A 24,605-nucleotide genomic window follows, 5' to 3' on the forward strand; every position below is an offset into this window, starting at 1 on the left:
ATCAGTCTAATCTAAAAGCCGTAATTTCAACTAAATACCTAGATATTACAATTACGAACAATTTAAATTGGAAGGAACACACAGAAAATGTTGTGGGGAAGGCTAACCAAAGAAAATGTAACAGACCTACTAAGGAGACTGCCTACACTATACTTGTCTGTCCTCTTTTGGAATACTGCTGAGCCGTGTCGTATCCTTACCAGATAGGACTGACGGAGTACATCGAAAATGTTCAAAGAAAGGCAGCACGTTTTGTATTATCGCGAAATATGGGAGGGGGTGTCACAGAAATGATACAGGATTTGGGCTGGAAATCATTAAAAGAAAGTCGTTTTTCGTTGCGACCCAATCTTCTCACGAAATTCCAGTCATCTACTTTCTCCTCCGAATGCGAAAATATTTTGTTGACACCGACCTACATAGGGAGGAACGATCACCACGATAAAATAAGGGAAATCAGAGCTCGTACGGAAATATATAAGTGTTCATTCTTTCCTCGCGCTATATGAGATTGGAATGATAGAGAATTGTGAAGGTGGTTCGATGAACCCTCTGCCAGGGACTTAAATGTGATTTGCAGAGTATCCATGTAGATGTAGATGTAGGTGTGCAACGTGTCTACGACAGATACGGAAACCGACATATACCAGTGTTATCACAAATGCCTATTATGTCATCTTCAGCGCTGTAAAAGAGTATTTTTCAAATTCGTTACGTTATCGTGTACTATTCCTGCCTTTACAAAAAAGTGAAATAAAGAAACAAATCGCTGTAACGGAGGGTTGTAAAACACTTACGAAAAATTTAAGAGAATCGAAATGAATCACAATAAACGATGATCGACTGTTCGCGAATAGTAAGACAGAAGCGGGAACTGATTATAATGCTGCCACATATAATTGCAAAATTTCACAAAAAACTGACCACTGCTCAAAAAAAAAAATAAAGACTGGAACGTTAGATTATATTTTCAAATTAACAAAATTTCAAGACTGCGTCTTTGTCATAAAACTATATCTAATCGTGGTAAATTGGTGATATATAGAAATAACTGAAGTGGTTGTGATCAGTATTAGCCTAAACATATAGGTCTTTTTTTAAGACAGTTTTTAAAGAGCATATACGGGGTGAATCATAAAGGACTTTATAACATTGTAATGATTCTGGAATTCATTGAGATAAGTTAAAGAATCGATAAAAGTGTCATTTTGTTTCGAAAAAACTCAAGTCTGGTTCGTATAGTGCATTGGGACTCCATTCCGTCACTAGGAGCGTCGGCATAGTATACAGTTAAAATGGCCACTTTCACTGCTGCGGAGCGTGCTCGCTGTGTGCTCTGATTTCATCAAACAAACCCTGTAACAACTTTTCGGCGTAAATTTCTCGCCTCCAAGGAGGCCTACGATTTATTCTTGACACAAGAACTTTGTTGAGTTAGACATGATAAACCACCAGTTTCGTATGGTCAATCGCATGGCCACCTCTCTCCCCAGACGTGACACCACTAGATTTCTTACTCCGGAGTTTCGTTAGAAAACGTGTGTATGTTCCTCCCCTACCAAACAATTTAGCAGACCCGAAAAATCGAGTCTACGCTGCCGTTGCACAAGTATTTTCCGGTTTACTGCAATGAGTGTGGAAAGAAATTGATTACCAGTGGGATGTTTGCCGCATCACAAATGGTAATCACATCGAATCAATACGAGCTTAACACTTTTATGTGAAATATGAGGTAATTTGCTACGAAAGACACATTTACCGATTCTGCAGGTTACGTCAGTCAATTTCTACATCATTCCGAAGTGGCCTGGGTTCGATTCCCGGCAGGGGACTGGGTGTTTGTCCTTCATCATCATTTCATCATCATTGACACGCAAGCAGCCGAAGTGGCGTCAACTAAAAGACTTGCCCTAGGCTGCCGAAGCCCGAAAGGAGATATCCCGACCAATAAATACTGTACTTTTTTTTCATTTTTTGTAAAGCCGTTTTTGACTCATCATATATATTCAAATACAAAACGACCGTTAATACGTACATTCCTAAAAGTAAATTCTCTACAATAGATATAAAACAGAATGTATGTTTGTTACGTACAGCAACCAAAGGACAACTCATTGTTCCAGAGGAAATGGACATTTTTAGCAACAATAATTACTCATCAGCGATATTAGTTAGAGTTGTAAGTTAAAAAGGGTTTATCTAATGACTATATATTTTGATGTTAGCACGTTGAATTGAGCTGAATTAGATTTCGGAAACAACAGTGGTTATGAGGTTTCCTGCCTTGTACAACACCAAAACGACAGCGAGATCTCTTCCTCATGTCTCATCTACATTCGTCAGCGCTAAATCAGCGACTGGAATTACCACAGGAAACTAGAATACGCCAGGAGAAAGCGTTACTGATTTGCCGTTATACAGTGTTTGATTCTTTTGTCACCTTCAGTTGGCTTTCTGTCATTCATTTTCTTGTATCAAGTTAAATTTGTTTTCATGTGATAAAGTTAATAAAAGAAGTGTGACCTCTAGCATGTGGCCGTTTGGTTCTTCAAAGTACCATCACAGAATATACAGCAGTTTTAATGAGACACCATGTTATTAGGATACGTTTAACGAATTACTCCCCATAGCGACATTTTCATAGCATATTTCCGTTACATTTTACATTCAGTTTACATTCAGTGCCCTGTTCTGTCTGTTATTAGTGTAAAGATTGTCGCTTGAACAATCAACAACGCTCATCCAGCACAAATTTGCAATCGACCGAATGTTAATTTTATATTCAAAGTTTTTTCAACTTGCGTTTGAATTCCGCGAACAAACGATATGTGCTAGGACGAGGGCAACGGAGTAGCCGGGACTAATTTAGCTGTCATGCACTAATGCGATTAACAAAACATACTGAAAGTAGCTGTCAAGCGTGTATTTCAAAAGCATATGGAATCACAATTATGACTTCGGAACGCCATGACGTGACAGTTTTATCTTTGACAGTACCCGAAAGTTAATCGAATGTTAGGACGCGCCCTTAATGTATGATAGCACAGCGGCCTTTCTTGTCATCCACATTGATGTGACGTTGTTTACCTGTCGCAGTGTGTATATAAAGCCTCAGCGGAACACTGCTGGGTATCTTCTAACTACTGAAGACGCCCAGAGTGACGTGTATCTCATCCATCATGAAGGGTAAGTGAAAGTTCTGTTGTATTTTAAACTGAAAAGATATAACTCTTTTGGTGATATTATCTTGTAAAGTATTTGTCATCTGCATATGCGCAAGACATTCATTTTTACAAGCAAAATGCACATTGCCAGCCAATTGAGTAGTAAACGTTTGTCACTCAAACGCATCTGAGGAACTGCTAGTTACTTGGTTAGAATGATCTAATCTGAGCTTGGGTAACAATTAAAAAATTACAATTGAGTCCAAGATGTTGTGCCATGACACGAGCATAGACTCGGCCAATAAACGTTGATGTATGTGAATGCTTTGTAGTCACCTTCTCACAGACATATATAGTTAACATGTGAAATTACATACAAAAGTTAGTACATCGATGACTGCTAGTTCACGACCCATTAGACCTGTTGCATGACTGTATGTTATATTAATCCAACTCGCCGGCCGGTGTGGCCGAGCGGTTCTAAGCGCTTCGGTCTGGAACCGCGCGACCGCTACGGTCGCAGGTTAGAATCCTGCCTCGGGCATGGATGTGTGTGCTGTCCTTAGGTTAGTTCGGTTTAAGTATTTCTAAGTTCTAGGGGACTGATGACCTCAGATGTTGAGTCCCATAGTGCTCAGAGGCATATGAACCATTTAGTCCAACTCATTGTATTAGGAAGGGGATATGTTATCTCCTATTTCCTATTTGTTTGGAACAGAATTCAGTTGTTACGAATGTAGCTACAAAGTAGAGACCTCGTATCTAGGATAACAGCTCTTTGGTCACAGAGTGATGAAATTTCAACTTTCTGGTGAATCTCCCAGGCCATGAGGCTTGCCAACTCAGCTTTACCAGGAGCACTTCGGAAAATATGGATATGTTTAGAGCAGCTCTGTATGAAACATTAGGAGCTGAAAAACCTTTTCCGACTATGGCCATACAGGCCAGAAGATTCATCAGCAACGGTGACAGTCAGTCATGAAAGACTTCATTGGATAAGGGCTATGACTACTGAAATGTAAATATATATTATTTAGCTATAAGCCTTTCATGCTTTTCATTAACTAATAATAATGGCGCCAGAAGGTGTTAGGTTATTGGAGCGTCATCACAGCACCACATTATAAAAGGAAATAATAAACTAATTGAACTGGGGATATATAAGGAATAAAGATAAGATAATCAGAGAGATGTCACACATGACGCTCAACATTTAGTGTAATTGAGGTTCTTTGTGACAAAGAAGCCATCATGCCACAAATTAAAAAAAAAAAAGAAAATTAGGTTAAAGTCAACTAGGGCAATCACTATGGAAAAGGATTGGAAATCTTGCTCAAGGTATCATTAAAAGGAAATTTGCCTTCAAGTAGCTCTCTCAAACCAATTCCTTCGGCTACAGAGTTCGCATTGAATATGACAACATATTACGACAGACAAGGTAGTCAATATTTTTGAAAGCAATGGAAACACGTAAGGCGATGCATATCACAATCAACTCCAGAACTGTATGACCTTCTCCCTAATTAATATTACCTTTGTGTTAAGATCATGATACTTATTTAAATGTTGCCACTATGGAAAATGTTGTTGTGACTTTCAGTCAAAAGACTGGTTTGACGCAGCTCTCCATGCTACTCTATCCTGTGCGAGCCCCTTCATCTCCAAATACTGCACCTACATCCTTCTGAATCTGCTTACTGTATTCATCTCTTGGTCTCCATCTACAATTCCCACGCCCCTCTCCGCCAACTCCACCCAGACCCACACCCCTCCCACACAGAATTCACTCCAATAGTAAACTGGTGGTCCCTATGTGTTTCAGTATGTGTCCCATCAACTGATCCTTTCTTTTAATCGAATTGTGTCACAAATTTCAGGTCTCCCCAAATCTATTCAGTACTTCCTCGTTAGTTACGTGATCTACCTATTTCATCTTCAGTATTCTTGTGTAGCACGACAAGTCGAAGGCTTCTATCCTCTTCGCGTCTAAAATGTTTATCGTCCATGTAGCATATGGAAAATTATTTTCCATCAATCCTTGTAGCCCAACATGACCAGCGTTATTTGTTTACGTTCTCTGTGCCATTTAGTTACTTGTTTTTACTTTTGATAACTGATATTTCTGTGCAAACATGTGCATCCTGTGGTGACAACAGTCCAGACCTGACTACTCTTACTGTTCCAGTGCTGGCTTCTCTCCTGGCTGTGTGCGTGCTGGCAGCCGTGGTGTCGGCGGCCCCCAACTGCCCGCAGTACGACGGCTCCACGCCCGTCTTCTTCCCTGACGAGAACGACAGCAGCAGCTTCTACGAGTGCAGCAACGGCAGGTCCGTCCACATGGCCTGCCCCACTGGCACCGTCTGGAACTCCAACATCAACACCTGCGACTGGCCCCAGGCCAGGAAGTAGAAGGCACCGGACGATTGGATCTCTGACATTTTACATAATATGGAATGACGCTAAAAATGTATTCAAGTAGATTTCACAATGTACTCTAACGTAATAGTCAACTTAAAATAAACAGCAATAAGCAAAACAAAATGATTCATTGTTATTGTGAAAGAAGAATGTCGTATAATCCTACAATGCAAGATATTAAAAAATATCTCGAATAATTAATGATACTCAAAGAAGTTAATGAATGGGAGGCAAAGCGCCGTATATGTCCTTCGCCGAACATGGTGATGGAATATTAGCTTCGAATTCAGGAGGATAATGACTGAAGTCCTTCTCTAGTCATCCAGACTGAATTTTGGTGCGGGGTCCCAAAATCTCCGCGATAATTCCTTACGTAAGGATGCAACCAGCTTTATTCCCCTTTCTTGACCATTACTAAATCTAAATCTGATATTGAACCATAATCCTCCTAACATCCTTCCTGGAGTGTTTTGTGTAGTATCGATAATATTCTTTACATTTTTGTTTGATCGTTTGACGGGTAATGATGCAAGTATGTCCTTATTTGGGGATGGGGGCGGGGGGGGGGAGAGCAAAGGGGTGGTCGGATGGAGGACAAAGATGAATGTTTTAAGGAAATTTGAGAGATCGACAACAGATTGATATGGTGATCTAACACAGCTCAATATTCACTAGAAAGCGACCAAAACCGTGGAAAAAATTTTACTGGCTCTTCACTTACTACACACTACTGTTTTACTTCCTGAATATCACGTTCAAATTCCACTCCTAAGTGTGACAAAGATGATAACTGGCAAAAGACTGCACACGGCGATGCCCATTTCTTGTTTTGTATTTCCTCATATTTTTTATTCCTGCTGCGTTTTCTTACAGTTTATGCAATGACACTGCAGGGAATGTTTGTACGATACATTAAAAATTCTTTGGATTGGCACTATTACCACTGACACTGTGTCTTTTGCTTTATGTTGTTCGTTTACAAGTGGTGGAGAAGGAGTAATTTTTACGAAAGTTGTGAAGAGATTTAGTACTGCAGTCTGCAGTGTGCCTCCAGTAAGGAAGAGCCGTTCTTCCCGATGTTACAGAGACAGGTTGAAAACGAGCTCATGAAGACGTCTCAGGAAGCAAGAAAACAAGTTCTTCGAAGAGGAAATTTGCTACATCTGACATCATTCCTACTCAATTAGAAAATCAGAGCGACCGATGAAGACAAACAATAAAAGGCTATTTGAGGATGAAAAGAAGTATACACATGGTTTGCACTAGTTTAGCCAGATAATGTAAGGCCTAATACAAACAGAGTCAAATGTTTGACTCAGGTTTTCCGAAACTTAAATTTTGGAAACTGTATGTAGTTTTCCTCACAGACGACTGCCATTAGATACTTATATTGCACATGCAATTAGTTAATACTATACTGAAAGATAATGTGGAATAAATTTTCGTTTAATGCAGTATCAAGGCAGTTATATAACAGGAAAACTCATAAAATCAGGTGTATGTTTTCACAGATATTTGGAGAGCTGTAAAAATCCAGCTAAAGAAGATATCAAAATTACATTCCAAAAATAGTGATGTTATGTCAGACTTTGTACGAAGAGGCATTAATTTCTTCTGACAGATCTTTCAAAAAGGGAACGTATGTACTCACCTCGTTGAAAAAATCTCAGTTGTTTATAATTAAAACTGTATAACGTCAATAAGCATGAAATTCTTGTCATTTTTATCTATTTTCCGTCTTTCGTGGAGGTATGTACCGTCTATGCAACTAAATGAAGGAAGTTTGTTTGTTGCTGTACTTGTTTCCCTTCTTTTATTTGGGAAGCATCATCAGTGGCATGAAATACATGTTTCTTTTTATTATGTGATAGACGTTTGTGGCTCAAGTTCTGTATTCTGAATGTATCGTTCGGTGTTACGATTTCTAGCGCTGTTTACACATGTTTGTGGTCCTGGAGATGTATTTGTTAGTCTTCATACTCCAGCTGGTCGATTTTGGCGTTCTTTCATCCACATTTGTCCCATAGCATGTTTCACTTTCACTTTCCATTTCGTGATCAACATATGTATGGTTTTGGTCTGTAGTGTTGCCAACTGTTGTTGTGTGTTTGTTTCTCTTTTGTTTGTGTTGTGTTTGATGTTCTTCATTTGTTCTGTGTGTGTGTATGTATGTGTGTGTGGGTGAGCACGCGCATGCGTGCACGTGTATGTCTATTCTGTTGCGTCCCTTATTTTTTTATGAGACTGTGTGTGTGTAATTTACTATAATAAATACGAGTGCGTGTGTCTGTCTGTGTGTATTTGTGTGTATGTGTATCTTCCTGTGTGTAAATGTATTTTTTAAGCAAATATCAGTTCCTCTGTGTCTATGGGTGGGGAGGGGGGGGGGAGATACAGAGAGAGAAGAGGGGAAGGAAATTCATTAATTTATTTTATCCTGGTTACATTTCGGTTTGTTATTGCTTTGGTGGTAAGCATGATCAGAGAGTTGTTGTTGTTTATATAGGTTTGGTCGTTGAGTACTTTCTTTTCCATTGCAATGGCTCTTTGTATGTGAAAGTTCTCATGCAATGACAGGGGCTATTTGCTGTGATTGTTCATTCTGATAACTGTCATGTCACATTACATGTTGGATGGTTCATGTCCATGTTTTATCATGTATTTTCACATTTCCATCTGCTTATATGTTCTTTATATCTAATTTCAAGGTTTCTGCTTTCATCCCCAGATATACTGATTTACATTCTTGGCACTGTAGCACTGGTATATACCAGCTCCTTGGTATTTGTCTGGTTGGTCCCCTGTTTTTTAAATGTGATTGGAGTATGTTTCTTGTTCTGTAAGCTATTTGTAATAGCTGTTTCTTTAGTATATTTACTGTCTTGTGTGCTGCTTTGTCTTTGTATGTATCAGTGTACCATTTTTTACTGTTATTCAGTCATGAGTATTATTATTTTGTGTTAACGAGTGTGCAGTAGTGTCTATGGGTTTCTGTGCTCTCTGCTTGTTTTGATATTTCTTTAGTTATGTTTTAATTTTTGATTGAGTTTTTATACTATATGGGTGCTGTGACCATTGTTTGTGGCTATGAGTTGTACTGTTTGTAATTCTTTTTCGAAGTTTTCTTTGCTGAGTGGAATGTTATTAGGCTGTGTAACATGTGTCGTAAGGCCACTAATTTTTGATTTTGTGGGTGGCTGGATGAAGCATGTATAATTATGTCTGTGGCTGTTGGCTTCCTGAAGATCTCAAATGTGTGTTAATTGTTCTCTCTCTTTATTGTTATATCCAAGAAATGTATTTGCTTTGTGTTCCTTTTTCCATGGTAAATTGAATATTTTTATATATGTTGCTTATATCTGTATGACGTTTATCAATTTTCTCTGATGGTTCATCTACCATATAGATTATGTCGTCCACATATCTGTACCAGTAAATAGTTTTGTATCCTTTCTTTGTGATGACTGTATCAAAGATTGTGTTTTCTATGTGGTTTATGAATATGTTTGCTAGTGTTCCTGAAACTGGGGATCCCATTGGAAGCTCATCTTCTTATAAGTAAAATTCCTTTTCAAATTGGAAGTAGTTTTTGGATGTGATTGCTTTGAGGGTTTTAGTTATTTCATTAATATTGTCTGCAGGTAGTTTGTTGTATGTCAGTAAGTTTTCTTCAATTAGTTTTACTGTGTCGACAATGGGTATTAAGGTGTACATGTTTTCTTTGTCGAAAGAGATGAGTAAAGCTGTTTGTGGAATGAGTAAGTCTTTTATTTGTGTTATGAGTTCATTTGTGTTTTTCACTGTTCTGCTGTTTTTCATTTCCTGATGTAGCATTGTGATTATGTTCGTGTGTTTTGCCACACGGTATGATAGTGCATTCATGAAATTAATAACAGGCCTCAATGGAATCAAGACAAGCAAGTAATTATTCTGAATATTTAATATCTGGTGTTAGTATCAATCAACATTTCCCTTACATGTACTATTTTTTCACAAAGTCTCCGTTTATAATAGTATTTCATCGACTTGTTTTGTCCTTTTAATAATTTTGAGAACTCTGATATTTTTTCTAGCTTCTATGTCTCATATAAATTATATAGTTATGTGCCACATAGCCTCTAGCTGAGGACCAGGACTACTGCAAGAACAAAATACTTCTACAAGCGTCTGCGGGCATGGTTCTGGGTAGATAAAAGTTTTGTGTTAATAACACGCAGAAGAGACAACATAACTTCTCAAAACAACTTTTCCTTTGTTTTAGTTACTTCATAAAATTATCCCGAGTATGCACTGAGTTTACATATATTTTTTTGTCTTACAGTAATGTCAAGTAGTCTGCAGCTTTCATGTTCATACTTATAATTATAACTATTGATTTCAGTGACGAACATGAACTAACTTCTCTGGCATCGACTCCAAATTAGAAAAGAGTGGCACTAATGAATGCATAGAAAATAACGCGAATCTCTGCCCCAGTTCAACATAGTTGGTAAAATCTAATTAATATTTGGTTATAGACATGATGTGTCGCTCGCTCGTAGGTGGCAGAAAGAACAGGGATGGTACGTTGCCCCAACGTAGATAGAAATTATCAGTTGGAATCACTTTCTGCCTACTAAGTTTCTGTCATTGTTTTCTAATTTAATTTATTTTTCATTAGCGTGGCAGAGATATTAATCTTGTAAGTAGTTTAAGATAGTTTATATAGAAAGAAGCGCGCAGTGCAACAAGTGACAAGAAAGATAAAACGATAGTTGTTGAACGTGTGATTAACATGAAGGTGTAATATACACTGCTAAAAGTAAAAAAGGATTGAAATTTTCCTACAAACCGTTGGATAGTTACTTTAAGGTCAGTAGCGTTACTTAGTAGATAATCTACAGCCTGAATCACAGACAGCTCACTGTATTTCCATATCACCATATGTTTCATATCTCATATTCACATTAGCGGTTAATTTCTCGTGACCATTTTTCTATATAGTGGTTGCAGTACTTGGTGAACACCGCTCCATAACTCCCTCAAGTCCATGAACATACAGTATTTCTAGACACAATGTTGAAGTTAATCGACTCCATGGCAGAGACGAAACGAGAGTATAAATTTCGGGGTAAGTGCTCAGCTTCGTCGCATTGGAGAGTGTTCGAACTTCATCACCGATTACAAACTTACAATAAGTTTTCAATCCACAGAGCTCGAACTATGAATTATGTCGTCTAAAAGCTCTTCATACTGGCAGCACAGATAACACATGCATGACCATATGTGACACATAGTGTACACTTTTAAAAAAATACATCACAACCCCGACATACATACGTCATTAGAATTTTCAGTCCATAACAAAAAGCAGATTGATCTGCAAAAATTTAGCAGGTAAATCCAACTTATCTATAAATCCGCAACTTCATCTTCTCTCATACAAAGTATTTATTTTCCATAGGAAGCCCCATATTACGTATTTCATTACATGGTTCAAAGCTGGACCGAGGAAATCATGACTCTTTGTACAGATACCGCTGTCCTTCACAGGGAAACTCTGAGTTTGTTCTCGAAATTACTGGTAAAAAATTATGAAGAGGAGAAGCAGAGCAATATCTTGTCCGATTGGAGAACGATACCAAAAACACTGATAAATAGCCAATAAGAGTTGATTAGCTCTTCACGCACATAAGAAGTACAAAACAGATCCACTTCCTTGCTGTAATATGTCCTACGCATACAGTTCGAATGCATACGAAGAGATATTGTTCAACTACGATTATGTGGGATCCATAACTACTATCACAAATCATTATTACGTTAACACATGAAAAACACCTTACTTTCTAACATGAAAAACACCTTACTTTCTAATTCAAAGACGATTAATATGGCTGTGCTAAACAATAAGTGATACGAGTTCATGTCACTTATGCAATTATGTATTTAAATGCTTTGTAAGCCTGACAGGCGTAGCAAAAATTAGTGTTCCCTTTACAATGATGAATGAGGAAACTTATCACTACTAAATGAAGCTCGAATCAAAATTACGTTGATTTATTGTGAGAAAGTTCTTGACAAAACAACTAATAAACAGTGGCAACGTTAATGTAATAAGATTTGGTTGGTTGTTTAGGGGAAGGAGACCAGACAGCGTGGTCATCGGTCTCATCGGATTAGGGAAGGATGGGGAAGGAAGTCGGCCGTGCCCTTTTAGAGGAACCATCCCAGCATTTGCCTGCAGTGATTTAGGGAAATCACGGAAAACCTAAATCAGGATGGTCGGTCCCGGGATTGAACCGTCGTCCTCCCGAATGCGAGTCCAATGTAATAAGACCTTGGCATATCTGACACACGGGTTAGGAGATGATCCTAACAATCGTGGAAGTGACTTAATTGTAACTGCAAAGTGCCAATTGATTGTGATGGTTTCAATTGAAAACAGATAGTACTAAAGAAGTGAATACGTCACACTTGTGGTTGTATTTGAAAGCAGACTGTTCACTGATTGGTGGTACAAGTCTCCGAAGTGAAGCTTGAAGTGACTGAAATGTTATAAAATGATTTTAGTTTCCCTATACATTGTGTCGTGGGTGTCGCTCGATCTCACTGTAGTGTTGTAAGTGGAGGTTGACGTGGCTTCGACTCTCGTCGAAGGTAAGGTAAGTATTATTCCGAATTTTCTCTAAGTTCCTCGACACATCAGTTCTGGTGGCGGCACTCAGAGGTGATCAAGTCGAAGACAGGGCCTCAGATGAAGTTGATTATGCTAGAAAAGATACGTTGGGGCCGAGAGCATTGTTTAATTTTATTCACACTCCAAATAATAGGATGTTTACTCTTCCCATGCTGTCACAAAACAAATGGTAACGATTACCGTGATATACATTAAAACTTTATCACATGGGGTAAGAAAACATCTACGCCTGACAAAATAAAGTAAATAGTTTAAAACACGCAGTAGGTGAATCATAAATCATTACAAAACAAATTGTAATGATAAATACGTATACAAGATAGTATTTACACACAGTAAAATCTCTATAGAATTCCGAAATCATGAAAAACCATAATCGTTGAAGCACAAAAATCAAATCATAACTCATTATGTAAAACTCTTGTGTCACTGGTTGCGACTCAGTGTATGAGTCTGTAAATACGATTTCGATTAATAATGAAGCTTTAAACTATTTTTGTTGGACTTAAGCATACCTATAAATCAGTTCTTCAAACAAATACAATAACTATCAAGTGGAAGTAGAACACTATTGCAAAATCAATTGTAATAGTTATTTGTATGACCTACATATGCAACATAACTCTATATCAAATACACCATGCTCTTGCTGGTCATCGTTCCTAAAAAATCATTGCAGAAAAGAGAAAAACTAACGTCAGTTCGAGTCGTAATTAGTTTGTCACACAAGAAGCTCGGTGTAAAAATCTAGGTATGAGATGTACGTTTTGTGAAGGTCGCGAATTAATATGCATTCGATGTCTGTTCACTTCGTAGTAGCACTCATAACAATCGTAGCAGTGGTCTTAACTTGACCTAATAGAACCTGGTTGCGATATATGATCGTCCGCAGTGTACTGTATTTCCTTGGTGTGTTCCGCACACACATAAATTAGTCAAAACTGAATTATTCTCAGCGATGTGACCTTAATCTGGTTATGTAAGTTCAGGTCTTTGGTTAGACCATAGATGGCTGCATTGAAATCTGCAGTTTCAGGCCTTAAATCAATTAAGTAACGTCCTTTAAATATTGAAGGTTTGATGTCCTTCTGCTTTTAATGTTATCTGCTGTGACCAGTGTTGATACAAGGACGGTGGTCAGACATATGCTTTCACACAACAACAGTTTATATGTTCAGTGGCGTGACATTGCAGAATCATATTGTTCTTTCCTGATGAAATAAAATCCAACAAGGTCTGGGTAACAAAGTAGTCAACGGGCTACTTCAAACATCTCTTTCCAGTGCAAACAGTGTATCTTTGAATGATACTGCCGTCGGTGGCTCGTTGGTGGGGTGGCGAAGCAGGAAGGCTTCCTGCAGCAGCAACAGCAGGTTGGGGTCGCATGGCGGCTCATGTAAGACCACGGATCAGCTTCTGGAACCATCCCAAACATTGTCATCAGCTTAAGCTTTGGCGCACGGGTCTCCATCACGAAGCAGATTCAAGTGACATGCTGTAAGTGCAGCCACTTGCCATAACTGTGCGGTATGCTAACCCAGTTTTGGTGTGTGCGGCTCATGCCTGTCCATGGTTCAAAACACATCGTCTCCCATCAGGATTTTTTCTCGTAGCTCTGGTTTTTGTTGTTGGTTGTGTGTCCATAAAAAAGGTTTACAAGGAAATCATTAGTGATGAAGTTTATATATACAGGGTGCAAATTTTAAATTGACAAACCAGAATAACTCGAAATATAAGTTTCACACGAAAATATGTGTAGAATCCAAAGTTGATTATTTTCGAGGACAGCTGCTGGTGATGAAGTTAGCCCACCACGCGAGCCCCCTGGGGGTGGGGCGGGAGGCCACTTTCAATTTTCAAATGGGAACACAATTTTTATTGCAGCATCAGGTTCTACATATAAAACTACCTACATTTTGTCTTAAACATTTTTTTTTGCTTCTTGACAGTTGGCGCTGTAATTCAAGAAAATCCATGTTCTCATTTTTGCATGGAAAATGGTTATGGATAAATAAAAAATACTTATTTACTTCGTAAATTTTGATTCGCTAAACCTAAAACTCTCCCTCTCTCCCCTGTGTACAAGTAAATACAAATATACTCTCCTCTCTCATGTTCACAATTACTATCAATATGTTCAAATTATTATTTTACTTTATCTTTTGGTTACACCCAGAATAAGTCATATTAACACTAAATATTATTATCCTTCTTCCTCAAATAAGTCAAAATACAACCACATGTATTCAGCTATTATTATTGTGTCAAGATCATGTCTAATGATGTGAAGTTAACTAGTGATACCATCAGAATTCAATTCCACAACATCATATAACTATGCAATCTGGTTCTTTCATTACTCAACTCTTCCACATAATAATTTATCCTTAAATTGTCTTTAAATTTTGTTTACGAGGATGAATTATTACCTCTCTTAAGTTTTTCAGATATGGTATAGGATTAATTTGGTTGGTAACTCGGAAACAGTATGTTAATGAATTAGTTCTTCATGCGATTTCCTTTTTTTTTTCTCTTTTTTTTTTTTTTTTTTGCATTACCTTACATCAGAGAGACCCACCAAAGCTTAGCGGTTCTCTCCCAATCAGGCAAAGTTTGTCATAAATCACCCTTCACTTCACATCCAAACTACTGCGGCCACATAAAGGCTTTACATCAGGTTTTATACATTCCAGTAATCTCAGTCTTTCCATTTATCATCTCATCTATAAAATTCCCCATTGTCTTTCCATCACCTCAAGTCTTTCTTCACTCTGAAAGAGTTATGAGAAATTATAAAATGGGAAAAACGAATTTATATACAAATATGTGCAAAAATGTCACGATCATTAACTGATGCAATTAAAAGTTTCGATTGAGAAGAGTATCCCAATCTTCAACTATATCTCTGAGTTTGGCCTGATATTAATTTATATTGAACTTGTCGTCCTCTTAAACAAATGTCATCGAGTTGTAGCAAAAAAAAAAAAAAAAAAAAAAAAAAAGCAGTCAACTCCCAAATGTAAATGTAGGTTTCTGCGGCCATTGTCACAGTTAGTTAAATTTTTCTGTGTTTGATTGGATTGTCAGCGTGTAAAACTAATGTTGCAAGTGAACGAAACGTCGGTAGTTTTACATATTGACAATGTCACAAACTCAGAAAATTTTTATTGACAGCTGCCAAACGAATCTGACAGCTTTTGAATACAGCACAATGACATGGAACTCAACGCTTTTACAGACTTAAGGCCCTATAGTCTGCCGTGTTGCGGTAGCACCGTATCCAAAACGCCGATTGTCTGACTGCGCGGCGGGGTCAGGGATTTTCTCTGCCTCGTGATGACTGGGTGTTGTGTGCTGTCCTTAGGTTAGTTAGGTTTAAGTAGTTCTAAGTTCTAGGGGACTGATGACCATAGATGTTAAGTCCCATAGTGCTCAGAGCCATTTGAACCATTTTTTTTTGTCTGACTGCGGCTCCTCCACAGTAGGTAGACGGTCGCTTGAAACCTGCCTACTCACTAGGACTAATATTGTCCGTAATACTCTTCCCTGTGAACTGCTCTGGTGTCATACGATGTGCGAGTGAGTCCACCTGATTTTCCACTGGCTAGTCTCACTACAGGCACGCGAGAATAGAAAGTACTTTTAATGTCCGACTGCTGTTAGAGCATCTTAATTTACCCTCACTCTGTTTACACAGTGGCGAATAAAGAATTCACAGAGACCCGCTAGTATGTCTACTCAATAATCAATCAGAGTCTAAGTGCCTCTCCATTGCGCAAAAGATGGTGCGCACAGAGACACGTCCTCTCTGCTCACGGAGAAGGCTGAGATCCCGACTGGCCATTCACACAAACTCACAGCTTGACTTTCCTGTCCAGTCACAGGGCTCGTCTCTAAACGAGTACCCCTCCTACTTCAAATAATATAGCCTTCCGCCAATCCATGTTAAGCACCTAGCAGTCGAGTGGAAATTCCCAGCAAAACTCCATCTTCCTAGTTTTCCAGAAGAGCGAATACGTTTTTCTTTCTTTTCAATTTAAGCTTCGGACGTTGGATTACGGCTGGGCTGGAGCCGTTCCTCCGCATCAGGTTTCGTTTTACGCTCTACCTCACGCAGACTTTCATGACCCCAGCCCATATAAATGTGTATTGCTAAGAATTGGCTTTCAGCTGATGGGGCCTGAGTCCCCTGTTGTACTTCGGAACGCGGTCGACCCTAGTCACACCACAGTGAGGAAGCCCGAGCATATACGCTGTTCCGTCCCTTCCACGCTAGTTCATAATGCCTCTCTTCGTTTCCTGTCGTTCTTGGCAAAAACATTGGGCTGTTTTCTGACTGCCAGTTATCTCATGAGGATGCAGTATAGGCGATTACAAAGTCATCCGCATTGCCCGTATACACTACTGGCCATTAAAATTGCTACACCACGAAGATGACGTGCTACAGACGCGAAATTCAACCGACAGGAAGAAGATGCTGTGATATACAAATGATTAGCTTTCCAGAGCATTCACACAAGTTTGGGGCCGGTGGCGACACCTACAACGTGCTGACATGAGGTAAGTTTCCAACCGATTCCTCATACACAAACAGCAGTTGACCGGCGTTGCCTGGTGAGACGTTCTTGTGATGCCTCGTGTAAGGAGGAGAAATGCGAACCATCACGTTTCCGACTTTGATAAAGGTTGGATTGTAGCCTATCGCGATTTCGGTTTATCGTATCGCGACATTGCTGCTCTCGTTGGTCGAGATCCAATGACTGTTAACAGAATATGGAATCTGTGGGTTCAGGAGGGTAATACGGAACGCCGTGTTGGATCCCAACGGCCTCGTATCGCTAGCAGCCGAGATGACAGGCATCTTATCCGTATGGCTGTAACGGACCGTGCAGCCACGTCTCGATCCCTGAGTCAACAGATGGGGACGTTTGCAAGACAACAACCATCAGCACGAACAGTTCGACGACGTTTGCAACAGCATAGACTATCAGCTCGGAGGACATGACTGCGGTTACCCTTGACGCTGCATCACAGACAGGAGCGCCGGCCATGGTCTACTCAACGACGAATCTGGTAGCACGAATGGCAAAACGTCATTTTTTCGGATGAATCAATGTTCTGTTTACAGCATCATGATGGTCGCATCCGTGTTTGGATACATCGCGAAGAACGCACATTGAAAGTGGGTATTCGTCATCGCCATACTGGCGTATCAACCGGCGTGATGGTATGAGGTGCCATTGGTTACACGTCTCGATCACCTCTTGTTCGCATTGACGGTCCTTTGAACCGTGGACGTTACATTTCAGATGTGTTACGACCCGTGGCTCTACCCTTCATTCGATCCCTGCGAAACCCTACATTTCAGCAGGATAATGCACCACCGCATGTTGCAGGTCCTGTACGGGCCTTTCTGGATACAGAAAATGTTCGACTGCTGCCCTGACCAGCACATTCTCCAGATCTCTCACCAATTGAAAACGTCTGGTCAATGGTGGCCGAGCAACTGGCTCGTCACAATACACCAGTGACTACTCTTGATGAACTGTGGTATCGTGTTGAAGCTGCATGGGCAGCTGTAACTGTACACGCCATCAAAGCTCTGTTTGACTCAATGCCCAGGCGTATCAAGGCCATTATTACGGTCAGAGGTGGTTGTTCTGGGCACTGATTTCTCAGGATCTATGCACCCAAATTGCGTGAAAATATAATCACATGTCAGTTGTAGTATAATATATTTGTCCAATGAATACCCGTTTATCATCTGCACTTCTTCTTGGTGTAGCAATTTTAATGGGCAGTAGTGTATTTTCATGCTTTTCTATAAATATGTAGATTTGAATGATTTGAAAAGATAAATGTATTCTTCTCGATAAATAAGCTTTTACTGTCATTTGGCTACTTATGTATGTCAGTGTAGTGATTGGAAATAAGACACTGGCTTTAGTATGTGCAGTGAGTTATTGGAACGTCGGTGAGACAGTTGAAAACAAAAGTTTTCACCGAGACGGAGGAATAGCCAGCTGGAGTGAACAAAAGTCGCAGAGGGGTGAAAGTGGCTCTGGAACAGACAGATGTCACCGTTGTGGAAGTACGGCCATCGTGGCATCTCGAAAACAGCACCGCATCTACCTTCTGGGGGTTGCCTTTAGCGACGGCCTGCCGAGGTCATTGTGACAGAGCGAAAGGGTGAATAGCTTAAAAGAGGTTTAAGAAAGTTGCTTTATTTGCTTGTAACATTTTGTCGTCTCTTGACTAACAGTGTATAATCCCACTATGGACAAGTAGGTCAACAGCTTCTTCAATTCACAAGCATATTGACATACAGAACTCTTTAGAAATCCCCTCATAAATGCACACTCTTTGCAGGCATGTATTCTCTCGGAATTCTACATCAGCATGAGTAAGATATTCGGAAATCCACCTGACTTTTTGATTTATATGCCCAACGCGTCACAGTTAACAGACGAGGCAAGTAGAAGATAAATAAGTTACAAGAACAAATACCGAACAGGAAAACCAGAAGAAAAGGGAAGTAAAAAGACACAAAATCAAAATAGACAAGAGAAAAATTAAATTTGGAGCAGTTGGTTGGTGTAATACACCATGAAAATACATAACGAGTTTATATATCTACTTTCATAAAATATATCGCTACAGAGACCCACAGCAGATTGCTGACAAAGTCATTTCAACAGACAGGTATCTCAAAAGGCAATCTCTCCAAGTAGTCACAGCTCTCATGTACACTGTAACATACTCTCACCACTCTAAGGCGACGGTAGGGCAAGTCATAGCAATGATCAATACGAATGTGCAACCACAGTCAGTCGTGCACAAGTTTCAGTGACTGACTCAACCAGTATGCAATTCATCAACGACGAGAGAGCAACGCTGGGGGACCATCTTACGCACCATCGCACCAGCAGTGTTCGCAATCCTCTCCGCTAGCACAGTAATTGTACCTTAGGTCCGCACGCGAGTTGAGCTAGGGTATCTGCCGACGTTAGCGTCCAGTGAGAGTAGTATATAAGTGAGTGCTTGGTTTGTTGGTTCCTCCAGATAGGTACAATGATCATGTGCACCTTTTGGAGTTAACCCCAAACTCAAACACAAGTTTACCTTTTTTATCAGCGTCTCCTTGCACAGTCAGAACAATTTTTTTATTCATTTCTATAAATACTTAGATTTGAAATGTTTTTAAAAGATATATTTATTTTTTATGCATGTAGGGCGTCCTATAAGTGTTTAGATTTTGCATTTAAATGTACAAAAACACGATAAATACATGCCACAAATTTGACATATCAAAAGTATGAGTATTGTTAAATAAGTGGACCATTATTAAGAAGTTATTCTGATTTTGTCTTTGCTTTGAAATAAATGCATGTAAAGTTGATACGGAGTCATGTACCATAAACTTGAAACAGTGATCACTAATGCTGATATGGTTCAGCCAAGTTTTGTTGTATTACGTGATCTTACACGGTTATTGTTTTGTCAACTTCGTGGTGTAGCAATTTTAATGGCCGGTAGTGTAACTTTACGAAAAAATGTTTGATTCCTGCACAACAAGATTTACAAAAACATGTTTTTTTAATTCTGTTCTTTATTTAAGTCTGTACAGAAATATACTATCAAACTCATTCATCCGTTCATTCATCTTTGGGAAATGGAGTGACAAGGAATGAACGTTGTTCAAAGGTCATCTGGATTAGTGCACTTAGCATTTGTCCAGTATCCCACGCTATTAGTGGACATGCTAATCTATATGTTAGTTATCAATATTCCCCTCTACTCTTCTTAGTGCTGGCTCCTTCTTGTATCTTTGTCTGGTTGTTTATTATGATGTGAAGAAACGCATCCTACAAAAAAAAATTTTTTTTGAGAGCTGCGGTTATTGAGCCTACACACAATTAATCTAAAAAGTTATAATTAACTTATACATCCGCCATTGATGATATACCGTACCTCACTAATCTTATACATTTCTCATCTCCTCTGATCTCTTATACTCCTCTTCACACATATTGTAGTGTTGTGCCAATATGTATCCACTGTCTTACTGTAATGATACTCTCTGCCTCAGACTTTTACTGTCTTTGATGCAGAATTGTTTGCGATCTTGCTGACTTGCCAGCGGACCTGCCATCTCTTTTAGGCAACACTCGGACGAATGTGATTAAAGTTTTAAAGTTCTGTGCCCTGTCAAATGTTTTTACAAAGATTTTAGGGAGAGGATTTTAATTTGCTCACTGTGTGACAAGCTCGCCCATATTTTATGTAAGTGGCCAGTCAATTACAATTTCCTGTGACATTCTTGTTGCTATGTTTCCCCTTTCCTTAGGTTTTACTTTCTTATGTAGCATTTTCCTTCTTTTCCTGCTTTCTTTGAGTGTGTGCTTTAGTTTTCTTAGGTCTGTCCACATTCGTTCCTTTTAATGTGTGTCAGGGCGCTGATGACTTCGATGTTGAGCGCCCATAAGCCCCAACACACCACCACCACCGGGTCTCATTTTTAGTTTTCCTGTTAAGTACCAACGAATGATAAGAAATCTGTAACTAAAAACATCGACTTTACGTATAGAAACCCGCTTCTGTTGCAGCCAATAAACCAACATATCCCTTCTATTCCATAATTCTCACGCATCCTGCAGTAGGCCCTCTAAATTTTCAATAAACACGCCCTTACAATTGCTGTCAGTTCGTTCTTACGTCAACATCACAAAATACTCCAGCGCGTCTGTGGCTGGCCAATCATATCACCATAAACATGCTTTCTTCGTCGATCTCGACATGGAGAAAGATACAAACATTAGAAACAAGTCGCATTGATTTGATCTTCAACCTAAGAAGACATCAATATAGTCACAACACAGACCTTTTGCTCCTGCCCTTCGCCATTACTTTGGACTCTATATGCACCATTTCGTGTAGGGCTCTGTGGTTCCTTACCATCTAATATAATTTTTTTGTATATATTTATAGAGGAGGAGTCTGTTCTCCACTCGTTTAGTAAGTCTATAGCCTCGTACCTCAACTGGCACATTTGGTTCACAATGTCTGATAACATATCGCTGGTACAAGTCTCACCATTTAAGACTGTAACTGATTTCCATCAATCAATTCTAGAGCACAGGACTTCCGTCAGCACAACGTTCTGGTGTGAGTAGTTCCATTTTTTAATACATCCTCCAAACCAGCTTCCCCGTCCTTAAATACATAAAATAGAAAGAGATATCTAACCCAATATTTACAAAATGAATGAATGTTCATTTTTCATCCTACATTAAGCAGGAGGACAAAGAGAGAGTTAGTGCATTTTGTTAGCCAGCGGAAGTGGCCGAGCGGTTCTAGGCGCTACAGTCTGGAGCCGCGCGACCGTTACGGTCGCGGGTTCGAATCCTGCCTCGGACATGGATGTGTGTGATGTCCTTAGGATAGTTAGGTTTGTTCTAAGTTCTAGGGGACTGATGACCTCAGAAGTTAAGTCCCATAGCGCTCAGAGCCATTTAGTGCATTTTGTAAGTGTGGGTTGCCTATATCAGGGCCATGTAAGTACTCAGGGGCAAACTTTTTGTTGTCCTTTGACAGTTATTGACCCCCTGGGGATAATCTATCCTTCTGATTGACGGGTCCTTAACCCTCCCCCCCCCCCCCCCCCAAGCCCACCCCTAGGAAACCTCCAACCCACCCCGTCCCTCTCGCTGATACAGGTACACTTTCAGGTCTGAGTTACTCGAATGGCCCCCTCTCACTCCTATCAATTTGATTGGCTACTTAATTAAATTGATCAGTTAATTAATCCATCCCCTCTGGTAACCTCTGCATCCTCTCTCGCCTCTACATGGAAATTGGCGGCTCTGTGATGGTGAAGAAAGATATCATGACAGAAAAATTCAAGGGTATGTAGTTTTTTCTACAAAAATTCAATTGTTGAGGGTTGAATTTCTGTTGCTCATCATTCTCTGCTTTTGGGAAGTTGCAAGTCTTGTAAGAAGTAATGAAAGCGATCGCCTTTCTTTTTACTACGATCGTGCAAGGAATGTCATGATGAAACACCTATCACACGTAATTACCCAGTTAAAAAGATTACGAGGCATGTACCGTCCACTGGACTCCACAGATCGCCGCCGCACACGCTGCCAAGAGTCGGGGTGCATGGGCGGCCCCCGCAAAGCGACAACGAGACACCCATCCGCAGGTGAATTTCCTAATTTTCTTGGCCTTATGAAAAATTTGGAACGATAACGGAACAAATCTAAGCTACTGACTTTATAGTTTAAGATTTAAGTGACATACTTTTTCATTGGCATACGATTTTCTTTGATTCACTAATAGAGAGGGTAATTAGTGTGTCCCTGTCTTTATCCGAATGGGATTGGTTACCTTGTTAAAGCTTGGAATGGGTTTCCACCATTCATTCCACTCTGAGCTGTCAAACAGCAACTCATGTGTAATGTAACTTGTTTTTGTGTTTGGCAGATCATTAGCCATTTACTCGAACAGTTCCAAATATGTTAGCAATTCACTTCGTAAACTGCTTTATGTGCACATAAATCAAGAGAGTTCATGGAAATGTCACCGAAATCACTTTCATTCTGGACGATATCTTGGAATTTGCACTTTAGTGTATTCAGTTGTTCCTTAGAAAGTTTTTCCACTTTTCGCTTGTAAATTGTGCACCATTGTCTGAGAGAAATGCTTCACGCTTATGAATACTCACAATATAATCAGATTGTAGGCATCAAATTAGAGACGTACTCGTCACGTTACTGACTGCATCAAACTGTAAATATTTACGATATACACTCCTGGAAAATGAAATAAGAACACCGTGAATTCATTGTCCCAGGAAGGGGAAACTTTATTGACACATTCCTGGGGTCAGATACATCACATGATCACACTGACAGAACCACAGGCACATAGACACAGGCAACAGAGCATGCACAATGTCGGCACTAGTACAGTGTATATCCACCTTTCGCAGCAATGCAGGCTGCTATTCTCCCATGGAGACGATCGTAGAGATGCTGGATGTAGTCCTGTGGAACGGCTTGCCATGCCATTTCCACCTGGCGCCTCAGTTGGACCAGCGTTCGTGCTGGACGTGCAGACCGCGTGAGACGACGCTTCATCCAGTCCCAAACATGCTCAATGGGGGACAGATCCGGAGATCTTGCTGGCCAGGGTAGTTGACTTACACCTTCTAGAGCACGTTGGGTGGCACGGGATACATGCGGACGTGCATTGTCCTGTTGGAACAGCAAGTTCCCTTGCCGGTCTAGGAATGGTAGAACGATGGGTTCGATGACGGTTTGGATGTACCGTGCACTATTCAGTGTCCCCTCGACGATCACCAGTGGTGTACGGCCAGTGTAGGAGATCGCTCCCCACACCATGACGCCGGGTGTTGGCCCTGTGTGCCTCGGTCGTATGCAGTCCTGATTGTGGCGCTCACCTGCACGGCGCCAAACACGCATACGACCATCATTGGCACCAAGGCAGAAGCGACTCTCATCGCTGAAGACGACACGTCTTCATTCGTCCCTCCATTCACGCCTGTCGCGACACCACTGGAGGCGCGCTGCACGATGTTGGGGCATGAGCGGAAGACGGCCTAACGGTGTGCGGGACCGTAGCCCAGCTTCATGAAGACGGTTGCGAATGGTCCTCGCCGATACCCCAGGAGCAACAGGGTCCCTAATTTGCTGGGAAGTGGCGGTGCGGTCCCCTACGGCACTGCGTAGGATCCTACGGTCTTGGCGTGCATCCGTGCGTCGCTGCGGTCCGGTCCCAGGTCGACGGGCACGTGCACCTTCCGCCGACCACTGGCGACAACATCGATGTACTGTGGAGACCTCACGCCCCACGTGTTGAGCAATTCGGCGGTACGTCCACCCGGCCTCCCGCATGCCCACTATACGCCCTCGCTCGAAGTCCGTCAACTGCACATACTGTTCACGTCCACGCTGTCGCGGCATGCTACCAGTGTTAAAGACTGCGATGGAGCTCCGTATGCCACGGCAAACTGGCTGACACTGAAGGCGGCGGTGCACAAATGCTGCGCAGCTAGCGCCATTCGACGGCCAACACCGCGGTTCCTGGTGTGTCCGCTGTGCCGTGCGTGTGATCATTGCTTGTACAGCCCTCTCGCAGTGTCCGGAGCAAGTATGGTGAGTCTGACACACCGGTGTCAATGTGTTCTTTTTTCCATTTCCAGGAGTGTACGTCAAAGAATGCTATCACGCAGCTGTCTCCACTCTTTACTCGAGGGAGACTTCCATAAATGTCGTTAGCGGCAATTTGTAGCGGCTATGTTGGAACAATAGGACGTTTTC

At 40.6% G+C, this 24,605-nt stretch overlaps 2 protein-coding genes across 2 annotated transcripts in view; both read left to right on the top strand.

The window, feature by feature from the left end:
- The window catches only part of LOC126175218 (peritrophin-1-like), a 76,073-nt gene that overhangs the window by 43,343 nt on the left and 8,125 nt on the right, over positions 1 to 24,605 (top strand). The gene's annotated exons all lie outside the window — the stretch shown is intronic.
- LOC126175215 (peritrophin-1-like) lies at positions 3,078 to 5,690 on the top strand. Its single transcript, XM_049921845.1, has 2 exons — positions 3,078 to 3,186; positions 5,350 to 5,690. The coding sequence occupies exons 1-2, from the start codon at positions 3,180 to 3,182 to the stop codon at positions 5,571 to 5,573; spliced, it is 231 nt and encodes a 76-aa protein (XP_049777802.1). The 5' UTR covers positions 3,078 to 3,179; the 3' UTR covers positions 5,574 to 5,690.

This window comes from Schistocerca cancellata, chromosome 3, assembly GCF_023864275.1.
Source record: "Schistocerca cancellata isolate TAMUIC-IGC-003103 chromosome 3, iqSchCanc2.1, whole genome shotgun sequence".
In the NCBI taxonomy this organism is placed as follows: domain Eukaryota; kingdom Metazoa; phylum Arthropoda; class Insecta; order Orthoptera; family Acrididae; genus Schistocerca; species Schistocerca cancellata.